The 20,497-nt window shown below is 39.6% G+C and overlaps 1 protein-coding gene across 1 annotated transcript in view; it reads right to left on the reverse strand.

The window, feature by feature from the left end:
- Window positions 1-20,497, reverse strand: part of LOC119661396 (protein dachsous) — a 565,571-nt gene that overhangs the window by 48,765 nt on the left and 496,309 nt on the right. The window contains exons 4-6 of the mRNA XM_038070725.1: window positions 12,309-12,794; window positions 2,839-3,017; window positions 1,848-2,525 (exon numbers count right to left, since the gene is read on the reverse strand). Coding sequence (XP_037926653.1) covers window positions 1,848-2,525; window positions 2,839-3,017; window positions 12,309-12,794 — 1,343 coding nt within the window. The remainder of the gene's footprint in view (window positions 1-1,847; window positions 2,526-2,838; window positions 3,018-12,308; window positions 12,795-20,497) is intronic.

A 20,497-nucleotide genomic window follows, 5' to 3' on the forward strand; every position in this document is an offset into this window, starting at 1 on the left:
TTTACAGGATCGATATAAGGAACATGACAAAAGGAATTTGGTTGGGGTACCGCAAGGACCAAGATAAAAGAACCGTCAATGTGTCGATTAAAAAGAAGACTCAGGCGACACAAGTGGTGCCGTTCAGAACACCAGTGAGAGAAACCGAGGAAGAGGATACACGAGCGCTTAAGCGAATCAACAAACCAGAAGACTGCAAAGATTAAAAAGGGTTTCCATTCCTAAAAAGCGGAGTAAGTTAAAAGGATCACTGAAGCTGCCGACAAACGAAGAAAAGTAGCCTCTCGGAAAAGGAATGTTCGGAGGAAGATGAGAGAGGTTATCGCCATGTCCAAAAGTAGTGAAGGGTCATATGCTGACATTCTGAAGAGAGTGAAGGCAGACCCCGAATTCACCAGTTTGCGAGATAAAGTGAGCTGTATTTAACAGTCCCACAGAGGAGACCTCATGTTGGAGCTTAGCAAATCCAAAAATGTAACAGAGGATAAAGTTTTGAGCAAAGTTGTCGTTCCCTATGGTTCTGAGTGCAAGTCGACTATCAATGACAATAAACGTCGGCACGCGGTCTTAGAGGTAAAATGTTGCGTTGGCGCGACAAGTCATGATCACATCCGAAGTGAGGAAATTCGATCGTGGACAAATTGTGACAGAGGTATTTTCAACGGTGTAAATATATAATTTGATACAACGATGGCTTGAGACGCTAGATGGTAATTTGGCAGCCTCTTGACTCCGTCCAGGTCAGGTCTACAACCCAGCAAAATATTGCAATCGATTAGGATGAGCCGACCCAGGTTCCGATCGGTACAAGGGCTGAAGAAGGAAAGAGATTTGATATGGGATTGACAACAGGGCTAGGATTTACTTTAGGATCATATTATCAGTGACAAAATTCAATTTCGAAGAGCACCTGTAGTATGTGCACGATAAAATATCCAGCATTATGGTAATATGACAAGGAAGGCCATGGTACATTTGTAGCCAGCTCATAGCCATAGTAATCAGCTCCATATTTTCTACTCAGCACCAGTTTGGAAGACATTCTCTTTCGCCGTCTGCTCGATCATCTTAAAAGTTATTAGCTCTTTAATTCAGCCTGTAAACTAATACTTGCCGACTTTCTGGCACAATGAAAAAAGCTGCAACTTTTGAAGTTCACAAATGAATAACATGGATAATGAAGGTCCTGTTAGATTTTTTTCATGATTACTAAACCAACCGAGCGTGGACTGTTACTCGAATGTACACTGTTTGGGATAGTAGAATCTCCAATGCATGAAAAAATGAAGGCGGGTCTCGCCAGGTGTAGGAAGGGTGTATCGAAAATAAGTATTCGGAGAAACTATGAGAACTACTCGACGGACTATTTATGGTTGCGATAGTTTTAAGAGTATGTCAGAATAAATAGGAACAGAGCAGACAATTTTGGCTGATGCAAAACGATAAGACGCCCACTCAGTAAAATTACATTTCTCAAGTAGATAACACCTTAAGGGTTTTTCGCTTCGTATCAACCTCATTCCATAATATTGTCGTTTTTAATTCACAGTTATTCTTTAAAAAAAATTGCTGAGTTTTATCTGCACCCTAAGAACTTTTTGACAACAATATGAATACATTTTTAAATATTAGATATAATTTTCATTTGCTTCTATGATTTGTTTTGCCAAGATGATGAGGCTCTAAAGTTTGAAAGCATTCAAATGTCCACAGCCCGCCATTCTTATACAAGAAATAGAAATTTCATGGAGATTGATCATGGGATCTAGGTCTAAAGGTTCCCAGCAAAAAAGGGCAAACCGCAGTACAAAGCTAACCTTCCTCCCTAGCATACTAACTATACATACCTGTGAATTACTCGGCATCGACTCCAGTACATTAATTGAATATTCATTACGTTCGAAAACGGGAGGATTATCATTCACATCTTGTACCTCGACAAGTATCGTTAAATTAGCCGATAATGGTGGTTTTCCCGAATCCGTTGCCGTAACAATTAATGCATGCCGTTGTGATGTCTCGTAGTCTAAATGTCGTGACAATGTTAAATGTCCGGTACGTGAATCGATGGCGAATAGGTTCGAGGCTGCTGACGACAACGACGATGCTGCTGCCGCTGTCGACGTCGTCGATGAATGTCCTGATCCAATTTGATGATTAACAAAGCTACCACCATTGAATAGTAACGATGACGAAGAACTCGAAGAGCCTGGTAAAGATGCGGAAGATGAAGATGACAATGCGAGCGATGACGATGCTGATGATGGAGAGAAATATGTGGAGCCTAGCATACTCCCTGGAGCGGCTCCTGAGGAAGCCAGTGATCCAAATGACGATGCCACTGATGCGGTATCAATTGTCATTAAACTGTAACGTACAATGCCACTGTCTCCTGAATCCTTATCGTGAGCATTAGCTTCATAGAATGGGATGCCGAGTGCGAAATTCTCCGGCACCGAAAGACGTACCGTACTCGATTCAAATTCGGGTGGATTGTCGTTGACATCTTGGATCTCGATTGTAACCTAGCGTGGGCAAGAAAATACAAGAAAAAAATCAGACCAGAGCATCGATGGTGACTTTTCTTAAGAACTAACTCTTTACTGTCTACCGTTCGGAATTTCCTCGAATTCGCTACACGAATAACTGCTTAATTAACATACTCAGGCAGTATTTTAATTAACATTAAGCCGATAAACTCAACATAGCAGATTCGAAACGGTATCTGGCCAAAGAATCTCATGACTCCATTTGGACCACATTCGAGGCCGAATCAATTCATTGAATGTCTGCTTATCATACAGCACAAAGTAATCACAAATTCTCTATACAAATTACCTGGGTATGTCCATAGGCGGGTGGATCGCCGCTCGTTGCTTGAATATTCAAAAGAACTTCCGGTTTCGTTTCGCGGTCCAAAGGATTCGCTATTCGAATATTCCCAGACATTGGATCAATGCTAAAGTAGCCATCTGGATCGCCTGAGTAAATTGAGTATCGTACCGCTCCTCGGCTTCCTGTTAATAAAAGAACACACAAGAGAGATGCTTTAATAAAGAAGCACACGGGCTGCATTTCCCATATTATAATAATAGGCTATCAAGTAATAAGGAACCCCTAAAACTCAATTATGTCTACTTTTCGGATGATTAGATGCATTCTCCATTCATTTGGGAGTACCCAAATGAAAGGATATCAATTTCAATGTTAAGTCATTGTGTACCGTCGATTCTTCCTCTTGTTCATGACCACGATTCCCATCGGTACATATGCCCTGCTATTTAAGGATTCTTTTCATGACGCATTTCAACTTGAAACACAATGAAATGAAAATTTCGTATCTTGTTGCTTTCAATAATCATTAAGTTCCGAAGAAGCACAGGAACCGCTTGCCTGCCCGTTTGATTTTCTTTTACGTTTTTCTTCATTAAAGATCACTTCCAAAAAACCGAACTGGAAGGTTGCACACAGTCCAGTGGGAAAAAAAGTAGAAAAACCCTCGAAAAGACAAAAACCAAGAGCGATTCAATCAAAAAGACGAAAACTCAAATCAAAAACGAAACTCTAATAAGAATAAAATTGCCATTTTCTCCATCTTCATCTTGAAGTTTGCATACACAAGAATATGTAAATTTGCTGTCCTTCAAAAGTGCAGATCCCTTTTCTTCCAAATCACTGAGCTAACAAACTAACATTTAGACACGAGGGCAGCTCTTCAAGCGCGATACCACAAGATCCCCCTGCCGAAAGGGCTCTCTTCAAAAAGAATTCAATAGAGGTCTTGTCTCGGGTCCTTCTTCTCGTTTTATTCTCATGTCTCGTCTTGTGACTGTGGCTCTGTATCGACGCTGACTACGGAGATGGGCCCTTTAAAATAATAAGACTTTTCGCAAGCGTAAGAAAAAAATCCACAAGAAGGTCCATTCTATACGATATACCTATAATAAGCTCCCCCAAAAAAGACAATCTCGTGAAGTACAAATCCAATTCAAAGTTCAACCCAAAGAAAAAATAACACGAGAAAAAGGGAAGGCGAAAAAAGCATCCACATACAGATTCTGTGAGGAAGGATCGGGGAAGGGGAGAGTTCGTGCTGTTGATAAAACAACGCCGGGGTGCATTCAAACGTAAAATCAAGCCCAAAAGTCTCTGAAATGTGCACTAAATTGGCGGCCTCTTTTCATATGTCTTTCCATATCACGATCAATCAATGGAAATCTTTCGGGGGCTACAAACTTGAATCTCAAAGAAATATACTGTTCTTGGTTCTTTTCGTTGTTTGTGTCGCATCTTCTTGGCGTTGCAGTTCGTCTTGGCTACGATACATCACATTTCTTGGACACAGTGGTGTGATGGGGAGAATTGAGTATTGCAGGGAAAGTGAACATCGTGAGGACATTGAAAATTCCAACTGAAAATAATATAACAATATTGCATACTCGAGATCATATAGAAATCCTCATAATACATAGGTACATATGTATCATAAATAGATGACCCATTCAGTGGCACTTAAGTTGTGTAAATTAGAGGAATATTCTTCATATGAGAAAGTTCTTTTCTCCTCTCCTTTCCAAATATAGAACATTCATCAAACTTACGCATAAACCAGGTTAGAAATGTTAATAAAATATTGTCGTTCCTTTACTTTCCTGGCATACGTCGTTTCTAGTGAATAACCGCATTCACAATATTCTCATACTCATAATGATAATGTTTGGTTTGCATACAAATTTGCCCGTGTCCATAATTGGGCCACTAGTTATTGTAGGAAATTGGGGTTACTCTCTGGGAAATGTGAGGTGGGGTACAGTATCTTACACTTTTCCGTACAGGCAAATGTTCGGAGTGAACACTCCATTTCGTTTAGATGACAAAGGGGGGATGTCCAAATAGGCTACAGGTTACACGAAGGTTTTCCAAGTGGTATTTCAAGCATTTTAAGGGTCAAGTGACCAAATAGGTAGAATCTATTGTCGATGACACCAAAAAGAGCCAAGAGAGCAATGCGTGTCAAGGTAGATAGACAAAATTATGAGAACAGAAAGTTCAGCCGTGGGTTTTCCACCTGAATCGCTCGAGAACCGGTGCTCCGGTATATTGTGTGAATTCTTCGCAAAATTTTCCCTTAATACGGACAATAACGTGAAAGGAAAAAGGACGTTGCACGAAAGCAATCCAGTCGTAGTGCCTCGATGTTGGCAAGATTAATCGATAAGGATTATGCATCTTTCTAAGCAAATAGTGCGTCCTTTCACATTTTGGGACGAATTTACAAAAGTGCAAACCAGTAATAGACAGTTGAAAGGTAACATCAGTCCAAAACGTCAATACTGTTTTTGGTATTGTTAGACTCATTCAACTTGCGCAGACTCAAGATAAGGGATAAACGTAGACCTGGAGCTCAGTCACAAAGGAGAGTAGCACATTAAAGTTGAGTGGTAACCGCTGTGTAGATTGGAAAAAAAGTTTCTTGCTAATATACTTAGGTGTTGTGGTGCTCAAAAGCAAGATGCTCAGAACTCTGAAACTTTTTAGTCCAAACATTAGGAACATGAGACCAAAAAAAAACAAAACAAACTCTACGACAACGCTTAGGACTATCGAAACTACTTATGGTAAATCTATCTTCTATACATTTGGAAGTAAAATAGAAAGTTTCTTTTTGTTTCTTCGCGGAATTGAAAGAAAGCCCGTTCCGCTCCAAATCAGCAGCGTGAACTTCGAAGCTAGACTTTCAATCATTTTTTTCAGCAGACGTGGGCAGGTCACCTGAGGCTTTTTCATTAACACCCTATAGAGCTTACCCTAAGGGTTTATTTCGGCCTGGTTGCACAACAGTTTGAAGCATATTTCTTTACTCCTTTGTGTGTTTCTCCACTCAACCGCCGCTACTTAGCTTTCCCCCTAAACCTCCCCTAAACACCCCTTCCTCAGAAATTTGCAGCGCGCAAAATTTTCATTTCGTTGTTCCACCAGTAATTGCATTGCCTATTAGAGAGCAGTCGTCTCCTGGGCAAAGTAGTATCGATTGTTTCCGTCACCCATCAAATGAATTGGGCAATTTTCTCATCGGCCGTACTATCCAGGGATATACCGGGTTTGAGTGTCGCGGAATACATGTCCCCCTCAAAAGTTTTCGACATCGACCCGGGTAAGCTAAGCGGTATTCTGCAAGTGTCCTTTTTCGCGCTCGAATTAGGCATCTAATAACGGATTTAGGCGCGAAACATTAGGGTTTGGGAAGATTACCAATCTTACGCCCATGCATTTATCTGGAAATCCCTTAAGGGGGTCATCCCGTGTGGCGGGTTGGAGAAATTGATTTTTTTTTTTGCATGAATTGTATCTATATATAGTGGAGAATATGTGGGCAAAGGGATTTTCCGATGTTCCGAGTCCTTCAGAAATTACAGGGTTAAACAAGTAAGGAGTTTGCAGCCGCGGCTAGAGTACTCGATGAGAAAGAGCATCGAATCGTTTTTTACCTGTTAGTTTTTTACCTGAGCCTTATAAATTTGAACACAGGTATAAATATAAAAAGATGAAAAACCAATCAATTGTCTAAACTTATTTGCCGTTTGGAATAATAATAATAATCGTTGGCACAACAATCCATATTGGATCAAGGCCTTGAAGTGTGTTAGAGCACTTCATTCAAGACCGTAACGGTACACCACAGTACACTGTGGGAGGCAATGTGGTCAGCATTGCGCCCGCCCGAGATTATTACCCTGATTTGATTCAGGTACTCATTCACAGCTGAGTCGACTGGTGTCCGACATCCAATCACGTTAACAAATTCCTCTGCCCCCAGCGAGACTTGAACCGCGACCTTCCGCTACGACAGCCCAGCGCTCTAACCACTTGAGCCATCCGGACACCGTTTGGAATAAAAAGGATAATCCAGTCTACAGTGAGCACTGAAAGACTTTCAAGCTATACTCAGTTATTGTGCTGTTTGTGTGTTCAGTGATTTTTTAAATGGATCGTACGAAGGGAGATCGCTTTAACGTTCAACGTCATTGTCGCACTAAAAAACGAGTATTTCATGGGAATCGATAGTTATCGTAGAAGAAAAAGGACTTCGCATCAACATCAGCAAAGAAACTTTTAGCAAGCATGAACATGGATGTTCCAATTGCGACAAGTTTTGTATATTGTATATTGGATTTTGCTGGAGTTTTCTCCGGTATTTCTGCAAATTTCTGCAAATAATAAAATATACGTAGTAGTAAAAAAGGAATACGTAGGACATGTCCAGAAAAGAATGGGAACGCGGCTTAGAAATGCAAAGAAGAATTACAAAGGCATTGGTGGAAAAGGGGTTGGAAAACTCACTGATAAGGACCTCACTACATTTTCTGGGCTGACTATTCATCGACACGCAAATTCGATAGAAGGAATGAAGCAAGAAATTTGGGAAACTTTCTTCCATAAATGTTCAACAAATGAAAATCCTCAGCATCAAAATTGTCCAGCAGGCGAGGACAGTTGGTGCAAATGGCGCAAAGCGGAAGCTAAAGGAGAACTGGATAGTTTTCAACACGAGAAGGCACCTTTGACTGAAGAAGTTCAAACAGTCATAAAACCAATCTACGAAGATTTGGCACGAGATGATCTCTTGACCAGATGTTTAGGAGCAGAGACCCAGAATAACAATGAGTCGTTAAATGCATTGATCTAAACTTTCGCTCCTAAACACCTTCATTCTGGGGCCGAGGTCGTAGAAATAGCTACTTTTCTGGCTGTAATTATTTTCAATGAAGGATTCAATGGCATTCTCAAAATCCTAGTGACAATGAGATGTCAAGTTGGTCATATATGTCAGGTTTATGCCGACCGCCGTAATGAAGCGTAAATTTGGCGGTCCGAACGACGATCGACTGACCTCGCTAAAAGAGCCACAATTGAAACCAGAGAGCAACAATCGGCCTTGCAAGACCTTTTTGAAGAAACGGAGGGTGGGATAATTGCAATCGGACTGGACGTTGTTTTTTTATTCATAAAAAAAACCCTTAAAAAAACATCAAAATCCAAAAAATTAAGTTTAAAAGCCCACCAAAAATTTACCTTTCAATATTTTCTAATTATCCTAGTTTGCGAACCGTGGAATATTGTCCACATTAAAATGCCGTTTAGTTTTTTTACCTCAGATGAACACAGCGCCCTCCAGCGTGGCAGCAGAAAAACACCTTTTTTTGGAGATGGGTGCATAAATTAACACCTATTCCGAAAATTAGCTACGAAATCAAGCTGAAAAATTTATCACATATACTAGAGATATCAATAAAGATATGGTAAAAAAATCACGTTTCTGTCTTTATCCAGTCCTTCAAAATATTTTTCAAAAACAGGCAAAAAAAACGACCTTCACACGGGATGACCCCCTTAATAAATATCTAATGGCGGAGATGCATTGCTAACCATTTGATTTCCAGATTTGTCTTTAAAGAACATACTTCGGGGTAATCGCCAAAAGGCAAAAATGGCCATCAGAAGACGGCAAGTCTATTTAAATTGCGGTTAAAGTTGTCTACAAGGTGAAAGGGCTGGGTCAACCCCTTGGTAAAACATCAACAATATGCCCTTCTAGATAGATAGATAGTATAAGAATGTGTATAATAAAATCGACGAGACACACCACCAGAGTTTATTATTTTCAGGACTAAATAGATACACTATAGCAAGCCAGTTGATATGGAACTGCCACTAGTTACTTTTCAAACTCGGTCAGATGGACAAAACGGTTCTGATATCAATAATATGATACTCGTTCATCATGGTAAATTGAGAGGTTGACTCAATTAGAGCGGCGTCAAAAAAATTAACCACCATTAGAATTTGTATTGCTTTATAAACTACTACCTTGGGAAAATTAGGATAAATGATTCGCGAAACTATTAGTTCCTCCAGTTCCTGAACTTAACTAAGTTCCAGCAGCCCAACTAATTGCCACGAAGGAGCAGATTAGACAATACAAAGAAGTTTCCATATGAATCTTTATTACTATTTTATCCTCCATCCAACTTTTTACATGAAGATTTCTTGATGTCCAACTGACAAGAACCGTCATCTGTCCTGATTTCTCAATACGCTTTTGAAGGACACGTGCCTTGTTCATTTTTTGGTGACATATAATACTGCAGCTGTCGAAAGCGAAACAAAGAGAGTAAAACGTCAACTAAACTCGTTCTCCCGAGTAATAAGGGTTCTCCCAATAAGCTTTCATACTAGTGTAACATCGGATTATAGTTACTAAAAGAGATACTGCCAAAAATCCAAATGTCAACTTTAATCCTTCTAATTTATTTAATCCAGTTTGTTCTTTGTTTTCGTCTGTTTGCTTGCCCATAGTGTTTCTCATCTTTAGCTTTTTCCCAGGTCGTTGGCAAGGTCAGCATGTTTGGATTAAGTTTGTCGTTTTCGCGGTCGTAAGCCTGATTAGGGTGAAATGGAGGAGGTTTTCAAACACCATCTAGTGTGTCAAGCATCGCTGATTAGTTGACTTTCGGATCGTTTTCCATCGAACTGAATATTAGCCTAGCTAGCGAAACCACATGGGGGGTGGAGAACAAGACCTTACTGAAATGAGTTCACTGTCTGCTGTTCTATCTGCTTATCCGTCACCCGAACTTTCATCAGTAGTGGTTATATCTTGTTTGATGGTAGGTTGCAACTGGGAACTCCCATGCATGCAATACGTCATCGTTCTTCGTTGACTTCCAGGGGAGTGCTTGTAATGAAAATTAGAGATTAGGATAATCAAACAACTATCGTGAGTGGTCGAAGACGACCTAGAGGGAAGAACTAACCCAGAAACCTAAAAAGTTGGCAAAATTGGCCGTGAAGTTCCGCCCGCAAATATTGAAGCTCCTCCTAAATAAGCCAATTTATTTTAGGCTTTGGAATATCTAGCTAGGTCGTCGTCGGCTATGCAGGATGGTCGTTTGACCATGGCAACCCAATAATTTCCATTACATTCTTAATTCTGCAAAAGAGGGGTATACATTTTTTGGATTGAATATAACCACACAAGGGTATCAGGGGGTGCTTTCCGAAATCGGTCTCAGCTTTGGCATTAGTTGCAAAGCTGGCGCGAGGTAGATGATGATTTATTGCAAGCATATGGGTATCAATACTGCTGTATAGTTGATGGATCGGAAGTTCCCACAGAAGGTCCTCCAGTTTTTGCGAAATCATGAAAAATATGTATGATCTCACATTGTAAAGTTTAGACGTATAGCGTGGCGTTACTCCCTATGTTAATCACGCTTATGCGCCATCGCTCTCAGTTCGCCGAAATCCGCGTCAGGTCTGTTCAGAGAGAGATGCGTATACTCTTTTTCTACCGGTCTACACTGCGTTGAAATATGATACACCAAAATTATGTCAATTCTTGCTGTCTGTTTTGAATTCCTTTCCTTAAATTCTTTTGATGCTGATAGTAGAGATCAAAATCTACCGCTTGACTAAACTAGAGCTAGTGATAGTAGATATGGTCAAACGCTCTTCTGCAGTGACAACCTGTCTCTGATATTGCTTCATTTCAAACCGTTTCATACGCTTAAGCCATTTTTCACAAATCCAGCCTAAAATAAACGATTCAAAGTGATTTATGATGGTTACTTAGGTCCTCAGATTTAGATAAATTCTAATTCTTTATAGGTTAACTTCCATTGTCCAAGTTGGGCTGTGTCCCATTTGTGATTTTCACGAATAAATACTATGCACAAAGGCTTACGAATTGTTTTGAATGTCACAAAAGTGCAACATTTGTAAAGTGTTAGCGTAATTTGCAATTTAGTTATCACGTCTTATCTGGGAGAATTCCGATTTGGTCTTGAAATATCGTTTGAACCCTACTTTCGGCTGTATAGATATGAATTAATACTAAGTTCCGTCGCCAGGCCGCTACATAGTTTCGCAAATTCGCCATATCCTGTCTGGTGGTCATGATAAAAACAAATTGGATAATATATCCCTCCCCCCCCCCCCCCCCCCCCCAGCAGTACGGGCAACCAGGTATATGTACATAATAGGTCTCAAATTCCTCCAAATACAATGTTATTGGATCAAAAATTTTCACAAAATATATCTAAAGACCAAAATAACCAAATGAGGTGATTATGAAGGTGTATTCACTTCACTTACGTACATATATACAAAGGATCCTATATGCACCCGAAGATTATAGAAAAACAGACAGGGTGAAGAGTCCGAAACATGATTCAAATTACCGACTAGCAAAATGGAAAAATGAGAAGCGTTAAGAAAACTCTGAGAGAACGCAGGAAAGAAGTTCGAGCACCTAACCTCAGACAGAAATGCTACTACACTACTAAAAAAAAAGTTGAATTTAACATATCCTTTTGATGGCATATCTCAAAGGAAGATACATATATGTATGTACAAAATAAGGGAAGTTGAAGGCATTACAAGAAGACCAAGAGTCAGCCACAAAACAGCTAATTGTTCCTCGGAATGATATGAGATAATATACGAAAAGTTGTACAGAAAAAAAGGGATAATTAATACATTATAAAACAAGGTTCCACTTCTAACTACAATAAATACAAAAAAGGTAGAAGTTATCTTATGGGGCAACCGTTGCATGATTGCATGAGATTAGATTTTCGTCTGCTCCTTCTAGTTCAGCCTAAAATTAAAAGACAAGGAGTAGCTTTTTCTAAACTAACTAAATATTTCGGGAGCGACATACAAAGGTAGCTTTGTACTGAAGAAGGGGGTATGTCGCTCCCAAAATATATATATTCGTTGAAAATAAAAAAATGTAGTTTGGAGTTAATGATTACGTGCTTCCTTGATTTCAGGAATTTTCAAGAAAACTAGATAAGATTCTGTCGAAAAGCCGCCTATGTATTCTAGGATCATCAATTTTTTGAAAATTTGGACACCAAGGTAAGGTAGGTTGAAGCTGCCGCAAATAATTCAAATTTTTCCAAAATTTTGTCATTCGCTAAAGTGTAAACCTATATTAAGGAATGTCTCCCAAATTATATAATCCTCCAATCATAACGGTCCTGACTTTAGGAAAGACTAAAATTCTCTTCGAATTGAGCAGGTTGACCATGAATGAAGGATTTGAGGTCTTTGACTCCATAGTTACTAACATCATAATACAAGTAGATCGATTTACATTAGATTGTGTCTAGGACCGCACTATAAATATATTATTTTCAGACTTTTGAGTTTAGGGGGCGAAAAATTAGATCCCTTCCTTTCTATATTGTGAAATTTGATCAAATCACTGTCACCAAAATTCATCAAATATTTCCATGGCTCACCTGATCCACTCGTTGTTGCTAGGACAGATCCAACGACGGTTCCTTTGGACACATCCTCCTTCACCGAATAGTTATAAGTGATTTTCTCAAAACTGGGAGCATGTTGCGATGAATCAATGACACTAATAAACACCTCAGCATCTTGTGCAGTTCTCAGTCCTTCTCCATCGCTCGCCGAAATGTTCAGCTTATAAACGATCCTCTTGTGTATCGACAATTTATTTGGTTCACTTATAAAGATTTCTCCTGTATTACGATTGATTCGAAATATATTTTCCTCGTTTCCAGCCACAATTCGATAGTAAACAGTTCCGAAGCGTCCGGAGTCTGCATCGGTTGCAACAACTGCTACTACTGGTGTTGAGGTTGATTTTACGATATCAGATTCTCGTAAGGACACGTTGTACTCGCGAGGGTAGAAAACTGGTCGGTTATCGTTGACATCGGCTAGCTGAATTTTAACCATTGCTGTCGTGCTTAATCCACCTGTGAAATGTTCAGAAAAAGGAATGAATTGCAAGAAATAATAACGTGAAATTATGTTAAATTATTACGTAGTATGTAAAAGGTGATCAGCCTTAAAGAAAGAGTCAAGTTCAATTCTTCGTACCTCCAAAGATGTCACGCTTAATATTTAGCTATTTTCATTTTAAATATTACATGTGGTTCAATATGAATGGATTTCCATGAGTAGGACAATTTCGAAGTCTTACCAGCGCACTATAATGTCACAAAAAGGTCATTATTTGAAGATTTTCTTAATACCAGTCCTGGAGTACCCGAGAATATTTAAATTCTACTAAAGCACATTTATAAATATCTATTTGGATAACCTTTCGATTTTCAAGGTAATTGAAGTAGGTTTACCACTTGCAAATATTTGATAATTTACATGAAAATTATATTTGAATAGTTTTCCTAAGGCTCCTTTACACATGTTTTGAACTCAATTGAATTTCGCTTTTCAATTTTTCTGTAAAATCTTTTGATTTTGGAGTACATTCTTTTGAAGCAAGTATAGGTTTAATATCAACACACAAAACCAGAAGCAATCTTATTAAGTATAACTTACTTTGAGGACTATAGAGTATTTAGTAGTCTCTTCTTTATTGCTTTACTGGCTTTTACCTAGATTATAGATTATTTTTTTATAATTATTTGGTTGCCATAAACTGTTAAGTGCCATTTGGCGTGTACCTTGAATTAACGATTGATCGAAAATGAGGTTTTCGAACAAATCAAAATGCGCAAAGCTCCAGCTGGATTTTTAGGCATTAAGTCGGCCAATACCAGATGTTGCAGCTCAACCTCCAGCAGGAGATGCCTTTTCATGGGTGAAATGTGGCTGTTCCGCAATGGTCGGCAACTTCCTTTATAGTTTTCAATGGTGTGGCGAACGATGCCTTTTTTAGGTTTTGTGTAAATCAAAACCTTATTAAAATCGATCCAATGTCTGTCTGTCTGTCACACCCGATTTACTTGAAAACGGCTGCACTGATTATCACAAAATTTAATGAGAAGATGTGGTCTGTTCATCTCTCAACATATAGCGAGTGTCATTATTTTGTGTTGAGTTTGAAGGGCCCCCCAAAACATGCGAAAGGTGGTTTCCAATTTTTTTTACCTGATATGATCAAGTGAGGTATCAAATGAAAGGGCTCGTTTTGTAATTTTCGAAATTTATCTTGTTTCTATTATTGGGTGAAAAATAGGGAACTGAATGTCAAAATGTTTGCACCAAAAAGTGAAACAGGTCTCGTTCTCAGAACCTATCTGTGGAATCCAAGCCTTAGAATGCATCCCGTTCCGATATCTGCACAAATAAATAGTTATTAATAGTAATAGTAACATTTACCCAAAAACCCCTTTGGGGGACGTTTGAATGAAATCCAACTATTTTTAACAAAGTTATAGAAGGTCAAAGTTTGACATTTGACGTAAATTTGTTGCCCTCTAAGACGTGTGTGACGTGAACTTATATGAACGGCGGACATTTCAGTTTTCCTTTTTCAGTTCTTAGTTAGTTTTCAGTTATTTGTATATCAGTATGAAGAGACAGACAAGTGTACGTATATGTGCAGTATGTGCTAATAAAATTTGCGGGAAGTGTCCAATCGGATAGACCTATGTTCAAGTTAGTACCAGTGGTTTTGTGCATGGAGTAAGGTGGAAATTTGTGAAGACGTCTTGAATCAACCATTTCCTTTTACTTTACTAAAATTATTTATCAAAAGGCAAATATGCATGTTTCGGCGACTACTTGCAGCCTTTTTCAGTGCTTAAGTTTGGATGGACATATACATGTGTGCATCAGTATGGCATAATGGGCAGCGTTTGTTTATTTCGGAAGGGTACAATATTTATGGCTTTGGTATGTATGTGCATGTGGAGCTTAGCAATTAATAAAAGAATATTTTAAATTTTCAGTTATGTACGAATTGAAAACCATGCAAAGAGGGTTCCTTACATAAGATGAACATAAAATCTTTATACTACCAGTTTGTGATATCCAGGCAGACGGAATTTATCAGAAACTATTACAGAGATTCTCTCCGGACAGCCCAGAATAATGGCTCCAGGCTAGTTTTTTGATGACGGAGAGGAATTTAGTTGGCACTCCAGAGGCTACCGTTGCACATTTTCAACACTGTGTTCGTGAACACATATTCGCATCCGGCTAAAAAATTGCATTCAATGAAATTGTCGCCTTTTCTTATTGGGTGTGTGTATGTACTGTCACTTTTGGCTTCTGATCTACACGTCCACGGATATCTGCCACATAAGCGGACGTTAGATATTATCCCAGTTTGTTAAACATATGTAATATGATGTGTCCACACTAGCCAAACAGGCACAATAGCATATACAGAAAAGCTAAACAAGTCGAAATCCAGAAGCTCGGCCCTTCAAGTTTTGTCTATCTCCTATATAAGAATATTTCAGTGTAAATTTGCCCTAGCTCGCTACGATACTGACATTAAGTCTTAGATTGTAGTAAAGCTGTATGGAAGGTATAGCTTTGACTTGATATAACCTTTTTGGTGATGGTGCGATTCCCACCAAACTTGCTAGCATCATCCTCTATATTAAAGCGTATATTGCTGCGAAACTAGATGACTATAAAAACCATGGTCGTAATAAATATAGTGATATACTATTATTAACTTTATTTGAGCAGGTATCGGGGTCGGTATACCTTAAACCACCAGACGCCACACCACGAGACGCCAAATTTCTTTGATTTCCCAAACCAGTAGTTTACGGTTCACTTTCTTCTTCACTTACTTCCGTTCAATGTTGCTATTATGGCTTGGCGATGATGTTGGGTCGATACGTCAAATACGCCCCTGGATGATGCATTCGGAATTTGTCCGTATCCGCCGCTGGACGTTTTCTAAATCAGTTTTCGTCCACGGTAATACTCCGAATGCATAAGCCGGTGAAGGGGTGGCGAATATATTCAATACGCTTATTTTATTCTTCCACTTCAGTACCAGCTTTACACGTCGTAAGAATTTGGACAGCAGAGCATCGTTGAGATCACAACCCGAGCATGGGATCCTCGCAGAATTCCTAGGTATTTGTAGAAGTCTGTCTCGGTCATAACTTGAATGTGGAGGTCACCAATGCTGAGTCCGGCGTGTGGCTCGTGATTACCGTTGAGGATGGCTTGGATTCTATACTTGTCAAATCCAAATTCTATTTGAATATCACAGCTGAACATGTTTACTATTCCCAACAGACTTTTAGGGTATTCGTTAGTGCCAGAATATAGCTTGATGTCATCAAAAATATATCATCAAGTGTGTCAGCTCGCACTTAGCACGTAGGTCATATTTGATTGCGAAACCATGCCCTCTAGTATCACTCGGTTGTCATCAGAGAAGGTTCAGTGCCAAGCAAAACCAGACGGGACCCAACAAGTCTCCTTGCTGCCTCTCCATGTAAGGATAGGCTCTAAGATATTAGCACGCTCAGATGAACGCACTGATAAGGTGGTTTCCAACTCTTCCTTGACTGTCGTCAAAGATTTTTATTAGTTTCGGATCAATGCAATACAGGCGTAGGACATCGCTTAGCCTGGTATGCTGTACGCTGTCGAAAGCCTTGGCGTAACGGATGGAGCAACTCAACAGGTTTCTTTGACCTCAAGTTGCTTATCCAACAATTACCGAATCGATTACTAGTTTCCCCTTGAACCAACTCGGCACACCTTCCGCTCCTCGGGTAGAATGTTGCTGGTATCGAGCTGCGCATTCCAGTAATAATGCACGTTAGGAGTTTGTAGAGGGTTGGTAAGCAGTAATCTGTCTTGTATCTCCACCGTGTCCTTTTCGTACAAGGTAGGTAATTCCCGCAGTGAGAAAGGTAGCTTCCAAAGCCCATCCCAATATTCGTTCGCTTCCGCTGCTGAAAATTGAATTATCTGGACGCTGGGATTCGTTGAGTGATCTGAAAAAAACTGTGCTGGTTCCTCAAGTACGCTACATTCTGAACACGTCTGGAGTGATTTTCGTCATACCGTCGCTAGCGACAGCATACGAAAGAAAGTCCACGCTTTAGTTTGTTCAGAATTGCAACTATGGATGTACACAGGGGTTTTCATAGTTCCTATAAACCCACTGCACATTATTTCTCACCCGTCTGCTGGCATTGCAAGCAGTGTCATGCCTTAGTGAGTCCCGCCCACGTTCCAGACGAATCTTCTATGGTATATCTCTTCGGTTACTCAAGCCAATAACGCGAAAGCGAATCTTCTGACCGTGCAATCTGACAGCTATAACTGCACCACCATACACAAGTAATTGTAATTGCAGCAGCGACATATCAGCACATAGTTGAGATGCTGAAGATGCACAGAGCCTGGGAATACTTGGTCTACGAAAAGGATCTATTTCCGATAATTTTAATCACACTTTTTGGGATTCATCCCAAACCTCAGCGTAGACTTCAGCTGATATGTCGAAAAGAGTGTTTCGGTGAGTATTGAAAGTGTTGGCTGCTACCCCCATTGATTCTTGATCAAAAGTTTTCGCGATAGCCTCAAGTCGAAAACGCTCCCTGATGATGGTCGGGATTCAATCGCAACGAGTAATAAAGCGGCACTGGTCTGTGATTCACTGCGCAGTCACATGCGTGGAATGCGAGAATTGCTCGACAAATCTCTGGGGCAGATGGTAAGAGAGGTTCTTTTCTCCAGCCCATTTCATCAGCTGCCTACGCGAACTTTCTGAAGTGGTCGCCACATATTGTGGCGAAACAGCTGAAGCAGGCGGAGCATCGCTCTTGGCCTTCGTGGCGCATAAACGTCGAACCGCCCCACATTAGTGGTTCTTTGAGGCAGCCGGATCCAGTCACCAAGTCAGACGATTTCTGCTGGTTATCCGTATCAGACCTCAAGCTTCTCCTTCTTCTCATTCCATTGATTTGCATTTTATCACTAACTGCCAGATAATAGAGTCCTTAGTGGATAATTTACAAAACTGCAAAGTTCGAGCACTATCGATCTGACGTTTTAGATTATCAGAACCTTTGAACAACTTATTCGAAATTATCGGCTGAAGTAGTTTCTTGGTAACTTTGAAAACCATATATAATATAATGTACACTTTCTGCCGCTCGCGTTATGCACGAAAGTTTGCCTACCTTTCCACTTGAAAACCACAGCAAATACTTTGGATCTAGTCTTACTCCGTTGCCTACATACGCATGTTGCTCGCTACTCTATGTAAATTTTCAGTGAGGGTATTATCACCGGTTACAAAGGTTTTTAATATAAAGACAGTTAAGACCTTTTTAAGCACTACCTTTTGCTTCACTGGATATCTACAAATTAACTCTGATCAATTGCTCCTTCCCTTCAAAAAGAAACTTTAAATTATGCAGATAATGAAAAGGATGCATAAAAAGCTTGTCCTGGTTCTTATATAAGAACTTCTCTTGTAGGATGAAACAAGTCGGGAAACCGGAAGCTGGACGCTTCAGGTATGAAAGGTTTTGTGCATTTCTATTATAAAGACATTTGAGTGTGAATTTGCCCCATTAGTACGTAATGCGTAATATACATATATATCATGTCAGAATATCACTTTCGGATGATATTGACATTCAAAATCTTGAATTTCCAAAGAAGTGACAACTTTGACCAATCTCTATATTATAGCCTACACTGCTTCAGGATGAACTTAAAGGGGGGTTCCGTAGCCAATTGTGTGTGTGTGTGTGTGTTTGAGGTGAAGAAGAGGCAAAGCCTATGAGCATTCAGCTCTTGGCGGTCCATTGCAGTCGATTCCCCCGTCTAACGGAATATCCCGGATTCGTTTATGTATCGCAGGATTTCTGTTAGTGAATATCAAGCTATCCCCTGGAGTTGGAGCAGATCAGCATCAAAAATCTGATGTCTGATGCGTCCATAAGTGGGGCACTCACATAGAAAATGTTTCGTGGATTCCGCTTCCTAATTACAGGATGGACATGTATCATCTTGGAATATTCCTATTCTGAACGTATGCCCAGCTAGTAAATTATGGCCAGTCAAAATGTCCACAATACTTCTGCAAGTCTTCCTGCATTTCGATAGGAAAAACTTTGCAGTATGTTTGTTTGGCCCTGACAGGAAGAGTTTGGTCTGTCTAGCAGCATTAAGGCTTCGCCACCTGTCATTATGGGAAGCTTGTTCCAAGTTTTTGATAGCAGCATTAATCAATGCTACCGACACTCCAATTGCTGGTTCCGGTCGGGGCAAGGGGAAAGTTGAGGCCTCTTTTGCTAAGGCATCCGAGATTTGATTTCCTTCTACACCACAATGACTAGGTACCCAGAGTAAATCCACCGTATTGAATCTAGAAACAGAATTCAATCGGTTTCTACATTCCCGAACGATTTTTGAAGTGATCAAAGTACTACTCAACGCAATCTTGACTATCGATACAGATTGCGATGCGCTTGCCCTTCAACCGCTCGTCAATCATCCAGGGTGCCTGTAACCAATTATTGAAAATTATAGTAATATACTATTGTTAACTTTATTTGAAGGGATACCGGTATGGAAGGTATTTCGGAGCCTAGCCACCATATAGTGGCAGCCTCTTGACTTTTTTCACATTTTTCGGTTGGGTAGTTTCTGAGAATGACCCAGTTAAATAAATGATCAGTTTCGACCGCCCGCACTCCCCGCCTTTCCAACAAATGTCAAAACTAAGACCAGCTTTGGAAAGTCATTTGATACCCCAAATGACTATATTTGGTGATTTTAATAAGGGTTTGTTTTACACAAAATCTTAAAAAAGGATGGTTAAACATTAAAAAGTCTAGAAGATGCCACAAAGGTAGGAAAGTAGTTAAGTGTTACGGAAGTGTCAGTCAGCCGGTGGGCTAGTATATGTGAGGTAGCTAGTAATATTTACGGAGACGTAAGTAGAAAAATGTAAAATTACTACATATTTTCGAATAAACTGATCCTAGCAACTAATCGCCTGTTTATCCGTGTCATATAGATTATGAAATTGCCAATTCCCCCCGGGGAAGTTAAACAAAAATTCTGATAGAAATGTAAACTGCAACTTTCTACTGTAGAATACAGTATCTTGTACCGTCAACTGTAACCAGGTAATCGATGAAGTTAGCGCTAGTTTTCTCCATTGTTCCCGGTATAATTTGATCATCAATATATGATCAGTGAAGCTCTGATGAATCAAGGCGCTGACCTTCTATTCGTATTTCGAACTAATTTGTGTGTTAAATGATAAAGATGTCCAATTATATAAACTGTTTTAATAGACGACCTTTAAGAATTTATTAATATCGAAAGAGGAGTACCCATTTGCTCTAAAAAGTGCTAAAGAATTTCATTTCCAGACCGTAACATCGCACTAGGATGTTATCTGGCCAGCATTGCTTTTGTCCAGGATTATTACTCTGGAGTCATTCAGGCAATCATACATAATTTGATCGACTCGTATTTTACCGACTCTACAGACCTCACCAGCGAAATTTGAACCGTAATTGGCTCCCAATAAATGAACATTTTATTAGTGGCTCATATTTCTGGCCTCAACCAGTCGAAAGTAACTTCCTTATTTAATCTTGTTTCGAGCTGGTATTTGGTATTACACCAATTAGTGAAAGTTGCCTTATTTCCAGTCAGAATGTAACAAAGCGATACTTTAAAAATTAATATATCCTCTACA

Source organism: Hermetia illucens, chromosome 1 (genome assembly GCF_905115235.1).
Source record: "Hermetia illucens chromosome 1, iHerIll2.2.curated.20191125, whole genome shotgun sequence".
Lineage (NCBI taxonomy): Eukaryota > Metazoa > Arthropoda > Insecta > Diptera > Stratiomyidae > Hermetia > Hermetia illucens.